The sequence below is a fragment of the Convolutriloba macropyga genome, chromosome 1 (genome assembly GCF_964194025.1).
Source record: "Convolutriloba macropyga chromosome 1, txConMacr16.3, whole genome shotgun sequence".
NCBI lineage: Eukaryota > Metazoa > Xenacoelomorpha > Acoela > Convolutidae > Convolutriloba > Convolutriloba macropyga.
In genome coordinates this window covers 61,244,035-61,264,282 of record NC_134468.1, presented here as the reverse complement: position 1 = coordinate 61,264,282, position 20,248 = coordinate 61,244,035, and the positions used below count along the sequence as shown (strand labels likewise).

The 20,248-nt window shown below is 34.2% G+C and overlaps 1 protein-coding gene across 1 annotated transcript in view; it reads right to left on the bottom strand.

The window, feature by feature from the left end:
• Positions 1–15,762, bottom strand: part of LOC142341248 (uncharacterized) — an 88,608-nt gene extending 72,846 nt beyond the window's left edge. Inside the window, exon 1 of the mRNA XM_075392171.1 lies at positions 14,837–15,762. Coding sequence (XP_075248286.1) covers positions 14,837–15,112 — 276 coding nt within the window. The 5' untranslated portion in view covers positions 15,113–15,762. The remainder of the gene's footprint in view (positions 1–14,836) is intronic.
• Positions 15,763–20,248: the final 4,486 nt, after the last annotated feature.

Sequence of the window (20,248 nt, the reverse complement as noted above, 5' to 3'; positions counted from 1 at the left end):
CATCATTGATATCAATTGAACAAATTTTTCGTTCTTCAAGATCAAAGACCAACAAAAAACCGACAAAAAGTATCAACCGAAAACAATGGAACATTAAAAAGGACAACAAAGAAACTTTCCAATTTCTAGAAGCACAAAAATTCAAAAGGTTTCATTAAAAAAAGCGCTTTTATCCGATATAAAAATTTTAGATACGTAAAATGAAAAATGGTCAATGAGCATCGAATCTTATCTTCAATAGTATTCTGCTTGCAAAAATTAAAAAAGCAAGAAAGATACTGCAACAAAATCAACGTAAAAATTGTCTCAAAGAAATTTTAGGCTAATAATTTTGCTTAGAAATAATGCAGGTAAAATCTGTGCGCCCATCTTCACAAAATATGACAGTTTTACTGAAACCCTTTACACAACGCGTAAAGTATTCTCCCAATTTTGCCTACGCCCGAAGATATTTGAGAAAGTTGATACTGAAGGTATTGAAGTAACTGAAAGAATATAGCTGACCGATTGCCAGAAAATAGCCGTGATAGCTTCGTAGAGCTGCGGTCACAACAAGGACCAAAAAAGAAATGTCTCTGCTTATAAGTAAAGAAGTCATTTTGGAAAAAAAGAAAATTATTTTTGAGAATGAAGTAAGTCAGGTGTGACCAAAAACTTATCACGCCAATGAACAAAAACTCGCACCACTAGTAGTGAAAAATGACGTCACGCACCCAATTTTGACGAAATTGAACAAATAAAAGAGCCGATTTGCAGTGATCGTGACGTCATATGGTCAGAGAAGAGTCCTAACCTATCAACTAGACAGGACTATGAATGGATAGGAAAAACCATTTAGAAGAAAATCCTATCAGAAAAACCAAAAAAAAAACAGTTAAATCCAAGTAAAAATGCCGCATTTCAAAAAAAAAAACAAAATGGGGAGAGCAAGTATTTGTTCAAACACCATTTCTCACTCTATTTTAAAATTACAGCGAGAAAATTGCGCCAAAAACCACTTGCTTTGTGGCTCCACTTCCTGTTTCGGCGTTACCAAAATCACTTTCCAATGAGACTTCAAAAATCATGAAAATGTGTGCACAGACTCTTCAAAAAACCTAGATGAAAGAATTCCGGAAGCTATTCGAAGTTGAATATTAGCCATTTTAACTGACATAATGAACCTATAAACTATTTGTAGTAATCATTTTGAAACAATTAGACAAATTAACAATGAAAAGGTATCTGACAACAAAAACCCATGAAGCATCTGGTTAAATTTCTTTAGAAATTGATACTCCAAGATAAGTACTCGAAAAAGACTTTGCGGCACTATTAGTTTTGAGTCAATAAAAGACTAACAATAGACAGAAAAACCAACAAAATTAGTTTCTAGAGAGAAAACCGAGGGAATAGAAATGAAGGCTAACGGCAAAAAAATTCTCTACAAAAATCTTGACCGAAATTAAATATAAAAAACTAAAACGCAATTCTCCATCTACTAGCTTGAGAAACAGTTTTAATATTTCGGTTAATCAGGCATTCGCAAACTCAACATCTGGCAGAAAATAAAACAAAAAAGCAAAGAATGAAAAACAAAAAATAAGAAATTTGTATTATTTTACTTAAAACTGCCCTGTCTAGCCTTCAATGGCACCCTTTAAAAGTAAAATCTATAGAATAGCTCTAAACTATAGATCACACATAAGAAACTAGCACGAAGCTTAAAATCGGAAGCAAATGCAATAAACTTGAAAGAAACGAAAAACATCATGAAAAAAATAGAAAAATCACTATCAATTATATCGAAATGCAGCGAACACAATTAAAACATCCAATTTGAACCACAACTCCTCCAAATGCCATACAAACTTGAAGAATACGAAAACTGCTAAAAAAGCGTCACAAAAATATTGAAAGGATTGAAAAGAAAGAGGGATTGAAAGGTTTGAAAAAGGATTAAAAAGATTGAAAGGAATCGTAAGAATTGAATTGAGCTCAAAATTGAATCTATGAGCTCGTTTTTGATTCAGATGGTCAGAAATGCTTTCAAACGCGCAATTTAAAAAAAATGTAAAAACGATACAAACACCGATACAAAACTGAAAATTGGGAGTTTAAACTAATTATACGCTTTGAAAAGGCCGTGTTCAAAAAAAATCGCTCGCTGAGCGAAGAATTGTTCCAGCTTACTTTCCTCGCTCTGTCTCAGAAATTCAACATGAACAGCAAACCACTCTTCCCTTTGCTCTTCAGCAATTTGTCCTGAACACTTTGTTTTCATGCATTTCATTTCCTGATTCAAATACACTCCAACAGAATTACCGATAAGAAAGACGCTCCACCTATACTCCTCTTCGAGTTGTAAAAAAAGCGCCCCAATACCATTCAAACTCTTAACGACGGTTGTGACTTCATATAGTCGAAACAAAAACATTGACGACGGAATAAAGCACATAACAGGACCAGTCCCTATTTACAATTCAAAGAACTGAAGCAACTGAAGACAACGACATCAGACACCTTAAAAGAAAAGCCTCCGATCACGAACAAAACATGCCAAGACGTCCAAAAAGTATACAAAAGTAAAAAAAAAATCAAAAAAGTCATTTCACTTTAGAAAAAGTGTTATCGAAGTTATTATTCCCAACAACGTTAACCTTAAAACACTTTGACCAAGAGGAACTTCGACAGCAAACACCAGCTTTTAAAAAACAACCGCAGATAAAGTAAAAGGACAACACACACGCCATCTGCCAAAAAAAACTATTTTTAGGAATGTTATTGACGGTAAGTGTCATTAAAGTCTATGAGGAACTCGACTAAAACTTGAACTTTTCAACCTCTGTTAAATTAAATATTAGTAGAGACAAAATATGAACTTTAAAAAAAGCAATTGGGGAGAACGAAACAAGCAGCAAAGAAAGCCTGCAGCAATCAAAGTTCAAAAATAGTCCAAATTAAATATGCTGTCGTAACCAATTAAATTATTACCCTCAATACTAAACCCTTAAATAAGTTCAATCATATTTAACGGGAGAGCAAATATGATCTATCAATAATGAGATTAACCGAAAGGATAAAACAATTACACAAAGGGTCATAATGAAAAAATTTTCGAAAACAAGACGAGTCAAAGTTGTTAGACCTTGCAGATCTGAACTTAAAATACATGAACTCAAATATGCCTTATAAAAAAGCAATGAAAACTACAATTAATGATAAAAAATAACAAAACAACAAAAAAAACTACACAAAAGCCGGCAAAATTCCAAGATAACTATTTTTGAAAGCAAGTGGTGTCAAAGTAGTGAAAACTGATTGATATGAAAAAACCTCTAAACTGATCACAATGAGACCTATGATTGCATCTCAGAGTCGTCCATTATGGGACTAAATGGCAGCAAACAAACTAAAAAAAGATGGAAATGCAAAAAAATGGAAAGTTTTTGTTCTTAAACAGTTAGTGTCATCAATGTCGTTAAAACCAATAGTTTCGGCCCAAATTAGTGAAATAAATTAATAACCTGCTTCAATAGAGCCATTGAGACTTATCAATGACAAACAGGCGCAACTATGGATTATTACAATATACGTATCTCTTTTCAAAAGTAAAGAAAATGACAAAAAAGCGAAAATGAAGTCAAAATGCACGTGAAAAGAAAAAGCTCTCAAAAAGCTGCCAATCTGTTGATACACCATTCTATCATTTCACTTTAAAAAACACTTTGCAAAAAGTCACGCCTTTTAAATACTCAATTACTCTTACTACTCCAGCTTGACTATAATCACTACTCCAATTTGACTTTCATTGACAAGAAAAAAGTTTTAAAAAAAGCGTTAACAGAATTTTAAAAACATAGCTGGAAGACTCCGGAATCGACTCGAATTTTAAAAAATTAACTTACTGAACTTTTACTGATACAGCTATTAATTTCGTTATACTATCAATATGAAAACAGCAAACTGAGGAAAGAAAGTACTAGAGAAAAAAACAAATTATGGAAATTATTTCTGGGAAACATTTCATTAGAGACTCCAAAATCAGTGTTTATAAAATAATGTCTGGTATGATCAATTGCTTTTACCAAACGAAAATCACGTGATGGGAAAACAAAACCAATGATACATCTCAAAAACGAGAAAAACAGAGCAAGCAGAAAAGCACAAAAATAGAAAAACCTGTTACCTTTTAAAACAATTTTCTGAGAAACCAAAGTTTAAATTACTTTTCTCATCTCACCTTAACAAACAGTCCTTTCTTATTCATTAGGCCAGGCAACGACGCGACATTCAAACGCACTGAAAACACGAGCAAGAAATGAAAACGAAGAAAACAGCAGAATTGGTTAAGTTGTTTTATGAAATTATGTACTATCAAGCTATTAACTGTTCTCATTCAGTAATAATAAGCCTAGCACTAATTTCAATTAAACAATTCAATATGATAAAATATCCTGAACGGAAGAAAAAACAGATTGCACAAAAATGTTCAAATTTAATCTATTTTCTTCTAAAGCAAATTTAAATTGATATATAAAGAATGAAAAGTCCACTAATACAAACATAAATACCATTTGTAAACTACAAAATTGCCTTAAACAATTTTAACATGAAAAAGAACGAAAACCAAAATACAATCGTCTATATCACAAAAATACCTCAAAATTGCATACTAAAAATAGTATATGATTGAGATTAAAAAAAACCACTTTATCGAAAAAAGTAAAGCAAAAACTATAAGAAGAAAACGCTTCGTGTGAAAAAGCCGCATGTGATCAGTAAATTTCACTTGCTAAGCGAAAAACTTTTACTATATTTCAAAAGCTGATATGAACAAAAACATCACTCTACCATCTCCACTCTCCCATTTTCTTCAACAACGAAACATCAAAACTTTTGCACGTGCGGCATTGACTTTTACATCCTGTTTCAGAACCACTTGACCGATTAAAAAACGTAGCCAGAAGAATTTTGAGAAACGACTCAAAGAAAACAAAACAACCCATTCAAAAAAGTAGTACCTACCTACTCATGAGAAATAAAACAAAGCTGAAGTAAAAAAACTAAAAAACTAGAAAAATTAAAACGAATTTTAAAAAAATTTTACAAGGTCTCAAAAAGTTATCGAAAAAAAATATTTAGGCAAAAACGAGTATCAAAAAGCTCTCGAAACAAAATGAAGGTTATAATAGGCTAAATACGCGTCTGAAACTATAGAAAACACACAAAAAACGCAAAAACAGATAAGGAAAAAACAAAAATTTCACACTTTTTATCACATTTCTCAACAAAAAAACATATAACAACAAAACTGTACTGACAAGGTATCTAAAAACTCCATAAGAAATAGGAGTCTTTTCAAATCCTACTTGAGGCAGCAAAACAAAACTATCAGCGTAAAATTTGCCTAAAATTCAGCAGAATAGCTGAAAAATCTGCAAATTGGCATAAAATTCATAATAATACCAGAAAACTTCAAACCACTATCAAAACAACCCTAAATATAATACAATATAATCCAACTTCTAAACCAAAAAAATAAAGAAAAAAACTGTTTTTAAAAGCCGCATGTGAACAAAAAACTTCTCTCAGTTACAGAAATTTTTCTTCACACCTCAATTTCCCTATCTCTCGAAAACAACGGTATGAACAGACAACCACTCTCTTTTCGCTCAACGACTCTTCAATTTTGGTCAACACCCAAACCCTCCAAAATTTTTCACACGTTCCATTTCCTGCTTCAATAAAAGCCATTAAAAGTCGCAAAAAAAGACAGCACACCAATACAATTCAAATTCTTTTGAATTGTAACAAAAAACAATAAAACCAATAATAACCCCTGCTATCGCTGTGCTGCTATTAAAAACATTTTGAGAAAACAGAAAGCAATGCTTAGAAGTGTGTACAATGGAAGTCAAGTTAATGAGAGGAGAATAGTTTACAATTGAAGCTCAGAACAATCGTCCATGTACTAGAAGTAATTTCCAAATACATTACCAGTAGCTCCAAAAATCCTACACTTTCCGATAGCATGTCGAAATAAATTGATCAAAAAGATAGATCGACATCCATCTATTCGAAAGAGCAGGAACCCATGATATCTTTCGACAGATTCGTTCAAAATCAAGTAGAAAAATTTAATGGTTTCTGTCAGTCATAATGAAATGCTAGAACTGAACTCAAGTGAAATGGAAAGGAACATTTAAAATGCAGCGGAGTTCCGAAATTGGAGCCCTCATAAGGTTTCTGCAAAAACGCTCTTTTCCAAACAAGGAGGCTCGGTAATATACCTTTGCACATAATGTTCCGAACCTTCTCAACCACATTTTTCGCATAATTGTCCACCAAATGAGGAAGAGAACAAAATTTCAAAAATACACACTGTTCAAAAAGAACTCGTAAATGAGTAAAAAAAATTATTAGTAAAAGAGTAAAATTGTTTTAAATAAAATACAATAAGTAATTTAAAACTGCCGCATTGGAGAGCCGATGATACCTGCCATAATTAGGACTACCAGACAAGACAAACAACAAAACAAAATAAATGTTAATCACGCTCAACTTCTATATGCATTTTTTATTTTAAAAAAACACTGATTCAAAAAGTCAAAAAAGAGTCAGATAAAACCTAAACAAAACAAATCAACAAATTTCGGTAATAAGTTGACAAAATGGGGGCAAATTCATAACAGCCATCAGATTTCAACAAAAAAACTAAATACATTATTATGTAACTCCTTAGGTAGCCAATGGGACCTTTCATTGGAAAAATTAACTAAAAAATACTGCCTGGAAGAGCCAATAAGACCTACAATTATTGAGACTAGGAGACAAGATGAAAAACAAAATCAACAAAAACAAACGTTATTTCAGATCAAAACTGCGATTACGATCTATTTCTCTACAAACACTTAATAACAAAGTCTAAACATCATCAAATAAAGCATCACGTAAACGTCTCTATCAAAAGAACTTGTACTTCTATTAAACCAAATGGGGCAAGAAAATGGGCCAAGTTTAAAATACTTTTATACTATTTGAAAACAATTGACTTCAAAGTCAATAAAACCAATACGTATCAACTGAAATAATGATGATGTTTTTTATAACTCCGCAGGAAGCAATTGAGAGGCTTCAAGATAAAGAATGACATACGGCACAAAAAAGGAATAAACAGATCGAATGATTCAAAATTTCAAATAAATTTTAGAATAAAACGGTGTCTAAGCCGTTAAAAACCAAAAGCCAATACAGAAAATATTGTACATGTTCGATTTCTCTGTACTTCAAAGCCAATGAGAACCATTATTAATGCTGAAAAAAGACAACAAAAACTCAAACACGGGCATTACACAGAAAAAATAAATATTGTAAAACCTGGGAGTATCAGCGCCTACCACCATTGTGAAGAAAAAACAACCACTAAAAGGAAAAACTTTTAGCTTTTCCTCCATAAACAACGCTACAAATTGACAGAAATAAGATGAAAAATTCAAAAATTCATAACTCTTTTCACCAAATCTTTCCACAAGTCAGAGCAATCATACAATTTCAACAAATAAAAACTAGATAGATGAACTTGTATTCGGTTGAGATTGAAAACAAAATAAAGACTACAAAACAAAAACGAACAAAGACAGAACTAAGAATTCCCATAAAAAGTGCGAAAACAGTGTAAAAGCCATTAACAACACAAATGATCAACTGAAAAGATCTGTTCGATTGGGCTGAGCATCAATGGCCCTTATTTTAGAAGTACTATGCGCTAAGGACAAAAAGAACCACAATCAGTGACCATTATTAATAGCTTTTAAAAACACACGGCAAAGCCATCAGTACAACATTAAAACAATAAGGGAATCAATGTTTCTTTTATTGAAAGTGCATGGGAGCGGTCGCCAATAAGACTACGTTAAAAGTTATCAAAACAGAAGTAAAAATTATATACGAACCATTATATGGTTATTAAATTATATAAGACCATTTATTTCAAGCTCGTTTATATCGTCAGCAATCAACAAAAGTCACTAAATAAATTCATTTATCTTTCCAGAGGAAACCACTGAGACCTCTCATCGTCCACAATCTATGATACGACTACCAGAAAATTGATTTAAAAAAGGCCAAAATCAAAAACTCGATTATATTTTGAAAGAAAACGGTTCGAAGCACTTAAAACCATTCGCTAATGATTAAAGTCAGCATATTTTCAATCGCGCTTATTGTAAAGCCAATGGGCCTTTTTATTAATGTAAAAACATAAACACGGAAACAAAAAGCCAATTTTGATAATGGGCAAAAGTCCAAAGATTTTATAAAATTCTCCATAAAAACTCGTGTTATTGAGACCATTCATTAACCCCCCCCCCCCCCAAAAAAAGATTGAATTTTAATTCGCCGACAAGAAGATGGAATCACCTCAGTTTTCCGAGACAAAGCTGGAAAACAAAAAACTTCGGAAATAATTGGCAAAGTTTAAAAACTCAAGGATTTTAAATATGATCTCAAAACAAATACATTCAAAGTCATAAAAGCCAATAGATATCAAGTGAAAGCATTATATAGGTTTAGTTATATCATTAAAGGAAGCCAAAAGGAAATTTCATTAGTGTTATTGGGTCATAAGACTAAAAAAGAACACAAAAGGCGGCCAAAACACAAAAACCAACAAATTTTACGAAAACACTGTCAGAGCCAAAACAAGGACATTTTCTATGAAAACGTAATTTATGATCATTGGGCCTAATTTTCACGTAAAAAAGAGCTGTCAATGAAAAGATCTTTGACGGTAAACCATTCTGCTCTAATTGACACATAGACAAACAGAAAACGATCAACGTCGGATGTGTTGCTCTCGAATGATAGGCGAGGGCAATTTAATTTACAGGGGTTGTAGTTCATAAATGTTTTAATGGCAGAACAGAAGACCTGACTGGCGTTCAAACCAAAGAGCCCCAGTTTGGCAGTCTGACATCTTAACCACTGAGCCACAATGCCTTTGATTTCTTTTCAGCAAAACATTTGGCATATAAAAGAATTACGTTAACACTAACTGCTTCCAGCTTCGTTCGAGAGCATTTAAAAAACAAAAAGATATCGCCGCAATAAAATCGAAACTACCGATTGTCAAAACCACTATTAGGCCAAAACTGCCAATGACATCATTTCCCGTTCATCAATAACAAGTAATTATTTCAAATTTTACCGAAAAAGACAAATTGTCGACAGATATTTCAATACATTAAAAATAAATGACGCATTTTGGATAATGCTCATCTTGAGTTAGCGAAAAACAGGCGAGTTTTATTCCAGAACACATTTATAGGAAGCGGAAGCAAAATAACTCTTTTGAAATTACCAAAAATTAATTCAGCCGTTCTTTGATCTCCTCTACTTCATGCATGTTTGAGCGAAGTGGTCTAAAGGAGCATGTTTGGCGGCAATTATGAAGAACAATGGCTGAAATTTGATAAACTTAGCAAACTTGAGCAAAAACTGTCTGATGAAACAAATCAAGCAAAAAATAAGCAATTTTATCTAACACAGTCACTAGAGGTTATCAAAAACATTATTGATATTAACTTTAATTTATTTATTGAAGTTAACACAATATTTCGCCGTGGAACGTGATTACAACTAATTATAGCTAAGTAAATAATTAATGCTAAAATCACTCTTGTTAACAAACTTCAGCAAAAATGACAAAAAACTGGGGAAAAAGTGAACGAAAATAATGGATATCATTCGAAAATTTTAAACCTCGATAACTGACAAAAAACATAACCGACTAACGTCGGGCAAATTGCTCTCAAACGACCGCCTGGCTTCGTCACTAGCTATCCACGGGGGGTAGTGCACCGGGGGCTGATGGGGAAGGGCAACAGTGGGGTGGGAGGCAACAGCAGGGTGGAGCTCTTCAACCTCTAAGAACCGCCCTTCACACCATAAGTCTCCAAAACAGTTTGTGAATAGCATAATTGGAGACTAGTGAGCTGAAAGGCTTTAAGAGCACTTAATGCCCGCTGGGCGCTACCTGTTTATCCCAATTTTGAGCACGAAAAGTCAAATGGTCAGACGAAAAATTGGTCACGCAAAAAATGCATTAAAAAAACACCGACAGGACTAATATAATTGATTGCTATAGACTTCATTTCAGAGCATTAAAAATTCAAGAAACCTTTTGAATTATACATTCTTAGCTGTACGGGCTTTCTAATGATACCACTCACAATTCTCTACGATGAATATATCGATCGGCCAAAATTGACTTCGCAAAAAACAAGTTGCACCTGACTTTTTCTGCGCAAAAACAAAAAACATTCAAAAATACAACAAAGAGCCATAAGAAATTGCGGACAAAGAATTTCGACGAAATTACGACACAGGTAAAACAAAAAACACCCGAAACCTATTCTCTCCCCAAACAGAAAATCGAGGGACTGGGCTACTCGATTGTTCCTCGGAACTAACTGCAATCCGTGGAGCCGATTCCAACAAAAACTTAGATAGATTCAAAAAAAACTCAATGAAAATATTTTCCTCAAAAGCACTCAAGTTCTAAAAATAAGCAATTTTATCTAACACAGTCACTAGAGTTTATCAAAAACATTATTGATATTCTCTTTAATTTATTTATTGAAGTTAACACAATATTTCGCCGTGGAACGTGATTACAACTAATTATAGCTAAGTAAATAATTAATGCTAAAATCACTCTTGTTAACAAACTTCAGCAAAAATGACAAAAAACTGGGGAAAAGTGAACGAAAATAATGGGTATCATTCGAAAATTTTAAACCTCGATAACTGACAAAAAACATAACCGACTAACGTCGGGCAAATTGCTCTCAAACGACCGCCTGGCTTCGTCACTAGCTATCCACGGGGGGTAGTGCACCAGGGGCTGATGGGGAAGGGCAACAGTGGGGTGGGAGGCAACAGCAGGGGGGAGCTCTTCAACCTCTAAGAACCGCCCTTCACACCATAAGTCTCCAAAACAGTTTGTGAATAGCATAATTGGAGACTAGTGAGCTGAAAGGCTTTAAGAGCACTTAATGCCCGCTGGGCGCTACCTGTTTATCCCAATTTTGAGCACGAAAAGTCAAATGGTCAGACGAAAAATTGGTCACGCAAAAAATGCATTAAAAAAACACCGACAGGACTAATATAATTGATTGCTATAGACTTCATTTCAGAGCATTAAAAATTCAAGAAACCTTTTGAATTATACATTCTTAGCTGTACGGGCTTTCTAATGATACCACTCACAATTCTCTACGATGAATATATCGATCGGCCAAAATTGACTTCGCAAAAAACAAGTTGCACCTGACTTTTTCTGCGCAAAAACAAAAAACATTCAAAAATACAACAAAGAGCCATAAGAAATTGCGGACAAAGAATTTCGACGAAATTACGACACAGGTAAAACAAAAAACACCCGAAACCTATTCTCTCCCCAAACAGAAAATCGAGGGACTGGGCTACTCGATTGTTCCTCGGAACTAACTGCAATCCGTGGAGCCGATTCCAACAAAAACTTAGATAGATTCAAAAAAAACTCAATGAAAATATTTTCCTCAAAAGCACTCAAGTTCTAAAAATAAGCAATTTTATCTAACACAGTCACTAGAGTTTATCAAAAACATTATTGATATTCTCTTTAATTTATTTATTGAAGTTAACACAATATTTCGCCGTGGAACGTGATTACAACTAATTATAGCTAAGTAAATAATTAATGCTAAAATCACTCTTGTTAACAAACTTCAGCAAAAATGACAAAAAACTGGGGAAAAGTGAACGAAAATAATGGGTATCATTCGAAAATTTTAAACCTCGATAACTGACAAAAAACATAACCGACTAACGTCGGGCAAATTGCTCTCAAACGACCGCCTGGCTTCGTCACTAGCTATCCACGGGGGGTAGTGCACCAGGGGCTGATGGGGAAGGGCAACAGTGGGGTGGGAGGCAACAGCAGGGGGGAGCTCTTCAACCTCTAAGAACCGCCCTTCACACCATAAGTCTCCAAAACAGTTTGTGAATAGCATAATTGGAGACTAGTGAGCTGAAAGGCTTTAAGAGCACTTAATGCCCGCTGGGCGCTACCTGTTTATCCCAATTTTGAGCACGAAAAGTCAAATGGTCAGACGAAAAATTGGTCACGCAAAAAATGCATTAAAAAAACACCGACAGGACTAATATAATTGATTGCTATAGACTTCATTTCAGAGCATTAAAAATTCAAGAAACCTTTTGAATTATACATTCTTAGCTGTACGGGCTTTCTAATGATACCACTCACAATTCTCTACGATGAATATATCGATCGGCCAAAATTGACTTCGCAAAAAACAAGTTGCACCTGACTTTTTCTGCGCAAAAACAAAAAACATTCAAAAATACAACAAAGAGCCATAAGAAATTGCGGACAAAGAATTTCGACAAAATTACGACACAGGTAAAACAAAAAACACCCGAAACCTATTCTCTCCCCAAACAGAAAATCGAGGGACTGGGCTACTCGATTGTTCCTCGGAACTAACTGCAATCCGTGGAGCCGATTCCAACAAAAACTTAGATAGATTCAAAAAAAACTCAATGAAAATATTTTCCTCAAAAGCACTCAAGTTCTAAAAATAAGCAATTTTATCTAACACAGTCACTAGAGTTTATCAAAAACATTATTGATATTCTCTTTAATTTATTTATTGAAGTTAACACAATATTTCGCCGTGGAATGTGATTACAACTAATTATAGCTAAGTAAATAATTAATGCTAAAATCACTCTTGTTAACAAACTTCAGCAAAAATGACAAAAAACTGGGGAAAAAGTGAACGAAAATAATGGATATCATTCGAAAATTTTAAACCTCGATAACTGACAAAAAACATAACCGACTAACGTCGGGCGAATTGCTCTCAAACGACCGCCTGGCTTCGTCAGTAGCTATCCACGGGGAGTGGTGCACCAGGGGCTGATGGGGGAGGGCAACAGTGGGGTGGGAGGCAACAGCAGGGGGGACCTCTTCAACCTCTAAGAACCGCCCTTCACACCATAAGTCTCCAAAATAGTTTGTCAATAGCATACTTGGAGACTAGTGAGCTGAAAGGCTTTAAGAGCACTTGATGACCGCTGAGCGCTACCTGTTCATCCCAATTTTGAGCACAAAAAGTCAAATGGTCAAACGAAAAATCGGTCATGCAAAAAATGCATTAAAAAAAGACCGACAGGACTAATAAAATTGCTATAGACTTCATTTCAGAGCATTAAAAATTCAAGAAACGTTTTAAATTATTTATTCTAAGCTGTACGGGCTTTCTAATAATACCACTCACAATTCTCTACGATGATTAAATCGATCGGCCAAAATTGACTTCACGAAACACAAGTTGCACCTGATTTTTTTCCTGCGCAAAAGCGAAAAAACTTTCAAAAATACCACAAAGAGCCATAAGAAATTTTGGACAAAAAATCTCGACAAAATTTCAACACAGGTAAAACAAAAATAAAGACCCGAAACCTATTCTTTCCCCAAACAGAAAATCGAAGGACTGGGTTACTCGATTGCTCCTCTGAACTAATTCCAATGCGTGTAGCCGGTTCCAATGAAAACTTAGATAGGTTCAAAAAAAACTCAATGACGTTATTAACCTCAACAGAACTCAAGTTCTAAAAATAAGGAATTTCATGTAGCACAGACGCTACAGGTTTTCAAAACTATTATTGATATTAATTTTAATTTAATGATTGAAGTTAACACAGTATTTCGCCGTAGAACGTGCTTATAACTAATTATTGCAAAGTAAATTCATCAAAGCAGTTTCTATAGGTGACATATTCAATTTCAGATTAATTTCAAAACATAGCTGGCAGATTGCCAGAAAATAGCCGCAATTGATTCGTAGATCGGCAGTCTAAAAAAACAGTAAAAAAGACAGACCAAAAAAATTCGTCTTTTCATTGAGGGCTGATCTGTTATATTTTGATTGAAAATCTGTATAAGTTATTGCTGCCTCTATTAGCTGCTCTCTAATAACCTTCATTTAGAGTGACACACACCCATTTGACCTTATCTCTTTGAATTAAAGTAAATAAAAGTCAATTTCAAAGTGAGGAAGTCATTTTTGAGAGTGAGGTAAGTCAAGTGTGACCAAAAATTTAATCACGCACATGAACAAAAAAACTCGCTCCACTAAGAGCGAAAAATGACGTCACACATGCAATTCAGTTGAAATTGCATGAACGAATGAACAAAAAGTGGCTGTGACGTCATATGGTCGTAACAAAAATCATGACGACGAAATAAAAAACATAGCAGGACAAGTCCTGACGTACAATTCAAAGAATTTTCATTGACTAAAAAAACTAGACCTAAAACGGACTATGAATGGATTGGAAAAACCATTTAGAAAAAAATCCGATCCAAAAAATTGAAAAAAGAGTAAAAATCAAAGTGAAATTGCCGCATGTGAACAAAAAACCACTAGCGAGAAAGCGAATTTTTGTTCAAACACCATTTTCTCACTCTACTTTAAATTTAGAGCGAAAAAATTTTACGCCGCAAAACCACTCACTTTTTCGCTCCATTTCCTGTTTCGGCGTGACCAAAATCACCACTCCAATTTGACTTCAAAAATCATGAAAATGTGTGAACAGATCTTAAAAAAAAGACGGCGCCCCAATACAATTCAAATTCTTTGAATTGTAAAAACCAAGAGAAGGCCAATAATAGCCCCAGCTATCGCTGTGCGGCTATTAAAAATAGAAAATCAAGACAGCTGGAATGAGCATTAGTATACTGAGAACTTGCTTTGTTTGTTTTAAAATACATTGAGAGCAGTTTTACCTGTCTTGCAAAAGGAGTAATGACAGCGTGGGTTGACTTAGTGGTAAGCGGGGGAATACTGCTCAAAATAGTCTCCAAAAGTGCCTCTCCATCATTAGACGATACAGGAGGTACTGTACCAATTGCAGCAGCCACATTTGCACTCACAGCTGATACCGTTGCTCCAGTTGTAACATTCACATAACTTCCGTCAGCACCTCCAATCACACCACCACCAGTCCCGATAGTCCCCACAGCAGGACCCATCGAGGGACCCATGGTCAAGGTCGCAGGCATTTTATTTGTTCACCAGCTGATCGTTTGTGAACAATAAACCCTGCCGTGATCGATTCAAATTACGTGACAATAAAAATACTAAGTACAGCGCCTGCTCCTCCTCGCCAACACAGACTGAATGCGATGAAATGTACCAGTAGGAAAAATCTCAATGGAATACTATACACACAGGAAAGGTATAAACAAAAATTTCCTCACAATAGCCCCAATTTCGATAATAAAATTGGAAAGCAAACGGCGAGTAAACTTTGACAAGAACTGTGCGTCGTTGTTGTCGTATTCGTGTATTCGTTTCGTCTTCTTTTCTCACGTAATGCCTCACATATAAATAAGCAGAAACGTTGTAAGTACTGCTGACGCCGCTGTTGAGAGAGCCAAACGACTGCCGGTGTCTTACATAAAGATAGCTCGACCCGTTGGTGTTATAAGTAGTAATGGTAGTTAGTAGCAATACTTATAATAATAATACACGATCCAGCGGCCAAATATTGAGCCAGCAGCTTCTCTGTCCTTCCGCACAATCCCTCCGGGCATATCAGAATGGCCTCCCCCTCATTTACATAGTCTCTCTATGCACAGAAGAAGATACACACTCTTTGCCTACTCTATTCATATTTAGCCTGAAAACAACCGACACACTATCATAAAGATGTACGCTACTTTTTCGTTATTCAAAGCATCTTTTTTATTCCATTAAGCATAATTGCATATCTGCCGGCCATTTCTTTCATCCGTCTTTCTATTTCGCAAAGGAGTATTTGAGGTCATATTTACACCAAATTTCCTACCATAAAACTAATATTACCTAGCTAGGATTTCAATTGTTTGAACCTTGAACAATAGCAAAGACAAAAAGCACCACTGTCTGCAAAAATGATTAAATGAGGAACAAAACACCAAAGCAAAATACATCCATTCTTCTCAGAGGGCTTTTAAATGCAGTAACAAATGAGAAATTCACGAGTGGTCTTAAGATATGCAGGGCGCACTTCTTCAGTGTCAGCTTCACCAAAACAGTTACTCAATTACCAGTCACAGTGACTGATCAATCAGATATATTTCGGGAATATCTAAAATCTTTATGCTGTTTGCAAAAATTAAAGTATGCTCCCATAGTGTGCTGGGCACAAACGACTAGCACAAAAACATCACTCTTTTACATGCCATGGGCTTCTTTTAAAACACACTCCTCAATCGAGGCTATCGAAGTTGCAAAAAACTCAACCCAGTCCAGCAATTAGGCAACAACTTCCCTCCCTGCATTGAACTGCGGAAACATTTTAGAACATTATCCGAAAAACCTCTGGATATCTGTCTAGACTAGAGTTATTGGCTGTGTATGTATAATAATATGTACAAACCACAACAATAACAACAAATTCTCAAAGATAACTTTCACAATACAAAAATTAAGTGAATGTTTGATTGTTGCCTGCATTTACCGTTACATCTGAAACGTTGTCTATTGATTGTATTTATCAAATTTGGTATAAATACTCCCTTGACTGTCACAAGCGGTTCTTATAGTCAAGTTGATACTCTGACACGAAAATTTTTCCAAATTTTTTGGCGTTTTGGCGAGAATGCCGGGCAAGACGCCAAAAAATTTGGAAAAATCATTAGCAGTTATGTAATGTTTGTCGTCGTCAGCCCAGGTGAGCTTCATCATTTAAAAAAATTTAAATTTGAAAAATTCAAAAATTTTGAAGTTCTAAAATTGCATGAAATGCATTTTGCACCGGCTTTCAGGTCTCAAAGATGATTTTTTCGTTGACTTCATCTCACCTGGTGACCATCATCATCGAAAAAAAACTTTGATAAACTTTGGGAGAATTCGAAAATTTTGAAGTGTTAAAATTGCTTGAAATACTTTTTTGCACCGGATTTTAGGTCTAAAAGTTAACTTTTTGTGGACATCATTTTACCTGGTGATAACTTTATATCAAATTTTTATCATCATACATTGACATCAATCACGGCTCATGAGCTATAAGCAGAATACCTTATATAGTTTCAATTCAGCGAAAATTATAACGGTGATGAGATCTGTCATTAGTGAGCCTAAAAAACAAAACAAAACGAATAAAAATGGACAAAAAATTCGCTAATTTTTAAAAAACTGTTACGTATCAAATGAAACCATTAAACAGATTCAACTATGATCAGCGTATAGCCAAGCAGACTTGTAATAATTAAGACGGAGTGAGAGGAGAACGAAGCTCAAAAACCCTCAAAACTAAAAAAACACAATTTCATCGACACAAATAGCGGTTACATTTGTTAGACACAAATTCAAACACTAAATTGAATCAATCATGCCTCAATAAAGAATCAATGACAACAGTCATTATTCGTACTAAATGATGTGACAATAAAAATAATAGGCATGACTGAAATCACTAAAATTTCTGGAAAACAAATACTATCTAAGTCGTTAAAACCATTCGATCTGAATTGAAACCATTATATAGACTCAAGTTGGCTTCGTTCGAAAACCAATCAGAGCTCTCATTACTGAGACTAAATGACAGGACAAAAAAAAGTAAAACAGAAAGACGCAAATATTTCATGAAAATAAATATTGTCTAAATCGTTCAAACTTCCAGGCATTACTTAAAATAAACATAGCCAGCAGATTGCCGGAAACTAGCCGCGATAGACGCTTGGGGCCTTCCATGAATTGAAACAACTAAAGAGATTAGATAGACAGATCGACCACCAGTCCTTTAATAGACCACTAGACTTTTTGGGTTAGCTTTGGGCTGTCATTTTTATGAGGAACATAAGCTCTATCCCAAAGTTAATATTCCAAATCAAAAACTCAAGACTCTAATAATCATGAATTGGGGCATATATGTTTAGCACTACTTAGATGCAAAATCAGTTAAAAAACTTTAAAAAACAGAAAAACAAAGTTAAAATGCAGCATGTGATTAATAAACCAATAGTGAAACAGCGAAATTAAGTTTAAACGAATAAACTATGCCTAGAATGAACAATGAATGAATTTGGAAAACCAATAAGAAAAAAATCGGTCCAAAAATAGAATAAACAGTAAAAATCCAAGTGAAATTGGCGAATGTGAACAAAAAATGACAAGCGAGAAAGCGAATTTTTGTTCAAACACCGTTTTGTCACTCTACTTTAAAATAAAACTTAAAAAATTTTACGCCAAAAAAACACTCGCTTTTTCGCTGCACTTCCTGTTTCGGCGTGACCAAAATCACTACTTCAATTTGACTTCAAAAATCATAAAAATGTGAGAACAGATCTTGAAAAAAACATTGCCCATACTTATGAATCAACAACTAGAACAACTATTGTGAACCCTGAACGTCCACAAATGCCATTAAAAATTTAAGGAAGAATAGAAACGGCATTCAAAAAAAAAATTGAACAAAAAAAACTAGAAAAATTTAATGACTTTTTTTCAACAGTACAAAAAAACATAAAGCCGAAAAAAGCTCCTTTGCAATTAGAGCAAAAATATATTCGCAAAACAATGCGCAAGTGATAATAGGCTAAGAAAATGGTCTAAGATTAAAAAATGAAAAACAGCAAAAAAATAAAAAAAAAGGTTTTAAAATTTCTCAATTTACTGTCAATTTTCCTAAGAAAAAATGAATTATACCAAGAAAGCTTTAGTCAATTGGTATCTGAATACTCCTTAAGTAACAAGCTTCTAATCAAATCCCACTAAAAGCATTAAAACAAAAGACAGGCAAAAAATCATAAAATTTTGTCTAAAAATCAGCAAAAACTGATTAAAAACCTCCAAATTAGCATCAAACTCAAATTAACTGGTTGAAACCTTCAATTCCTATCAAAAACAAGCCTAAAACTAATTAAGTATCATAATCAAACCTCATAACCATCAAAAGGTGCAAAAAACTAATTTTAAAAGCCGCACGTGAACAAAAAGATTTCGCTCGCTTTGAAAAAATTTTTCACACCTCAATTTCTCGCTCTCTCAAAAACAGCGGTATGAACAAAAAACCACTCTTTTTCCTCCACTCTTGATTTTGTTCAGCAACAAAATTACGTTTCATTTCCCGCTTCAAAATTCACTCCAAAAAAAGTGATTGAAAAAACAAAGCGGAAAGAATTCCGGAAAGGACTCGAAGGAGAAAATTGCCCATACTTATGACTAAGAAACTAAACGAATAGCATTAAAACAATAACACACAGCGAAAAAATCGATAAATTTCGTCTTGAGATCAGCAAAACCGATCAAAAACCTCCAAAGTAGCATTAAAGTCAAATTAAGTACCTGAAACCTTCAATTCCAATCAAAACAAGCCTAAAACAAACAATATCATAATCAAACCTCATAACCATCAAAAGTTGCAAAAAAACTGCTTTTAAAAGCCGCACTTGAACGAAAAAAAATTCGCTCGCTTAGAGAAAATTTTTCAACACATCAATTTCTTGCTCTCTCAAAAACAGAGGTATGAACAAACACCACTCTCTTTTCGCTCCGCTCTTCACTTTTGTTCAGCGCCAAAATCACTCCAAATTTTTTCACGCGTTTCATTTCCCGCTTCAAAAATCACTCCAATAAAATTGATTAAAAAAGGACTTCTCCAATACTCCACCTCGAGTCGAAAAAGAGGAAAATTAGAAATTTGCACAACCTATTTCAGTGAAAAGGGCCCTGTCACGCTTTCATGTGTCATTTCATTGTAACAACTATGGAGATTTACTCTCAACTAAAGAATTTATCAAGAAAAACTAAAGCGAGAACCATAAAACTAAAGGACATAGGCCAAAAGATTTGAAAAGAGACGAAAATGTGCTAAAATGTACTCGATTTTCTTTAACAAAAACAACTCAAACTTAATATCAATCAAATTGAGAGACAACCAAAAGAGCTAGAACCACTGATTTTCAACATAAAACTACCCAAATGCTATCAGAAAATGAAGAAAACAAAAATTGCTGAAGGTGTTGACTGTCTGAAAAAATTACGAAAAGACAAAAATAGCTGAAAATTGAAACCAAAAGTGCAAAATCCACTTAAGATGATCAAACATACTATTATCAATTTAGATAATTGAGAGAAACACCTTTGGCTGGAAAAAGTAAAACTAAAAAACTGTTTTTAAAAAACCGCACGTGATACAAAAAATCATCTCG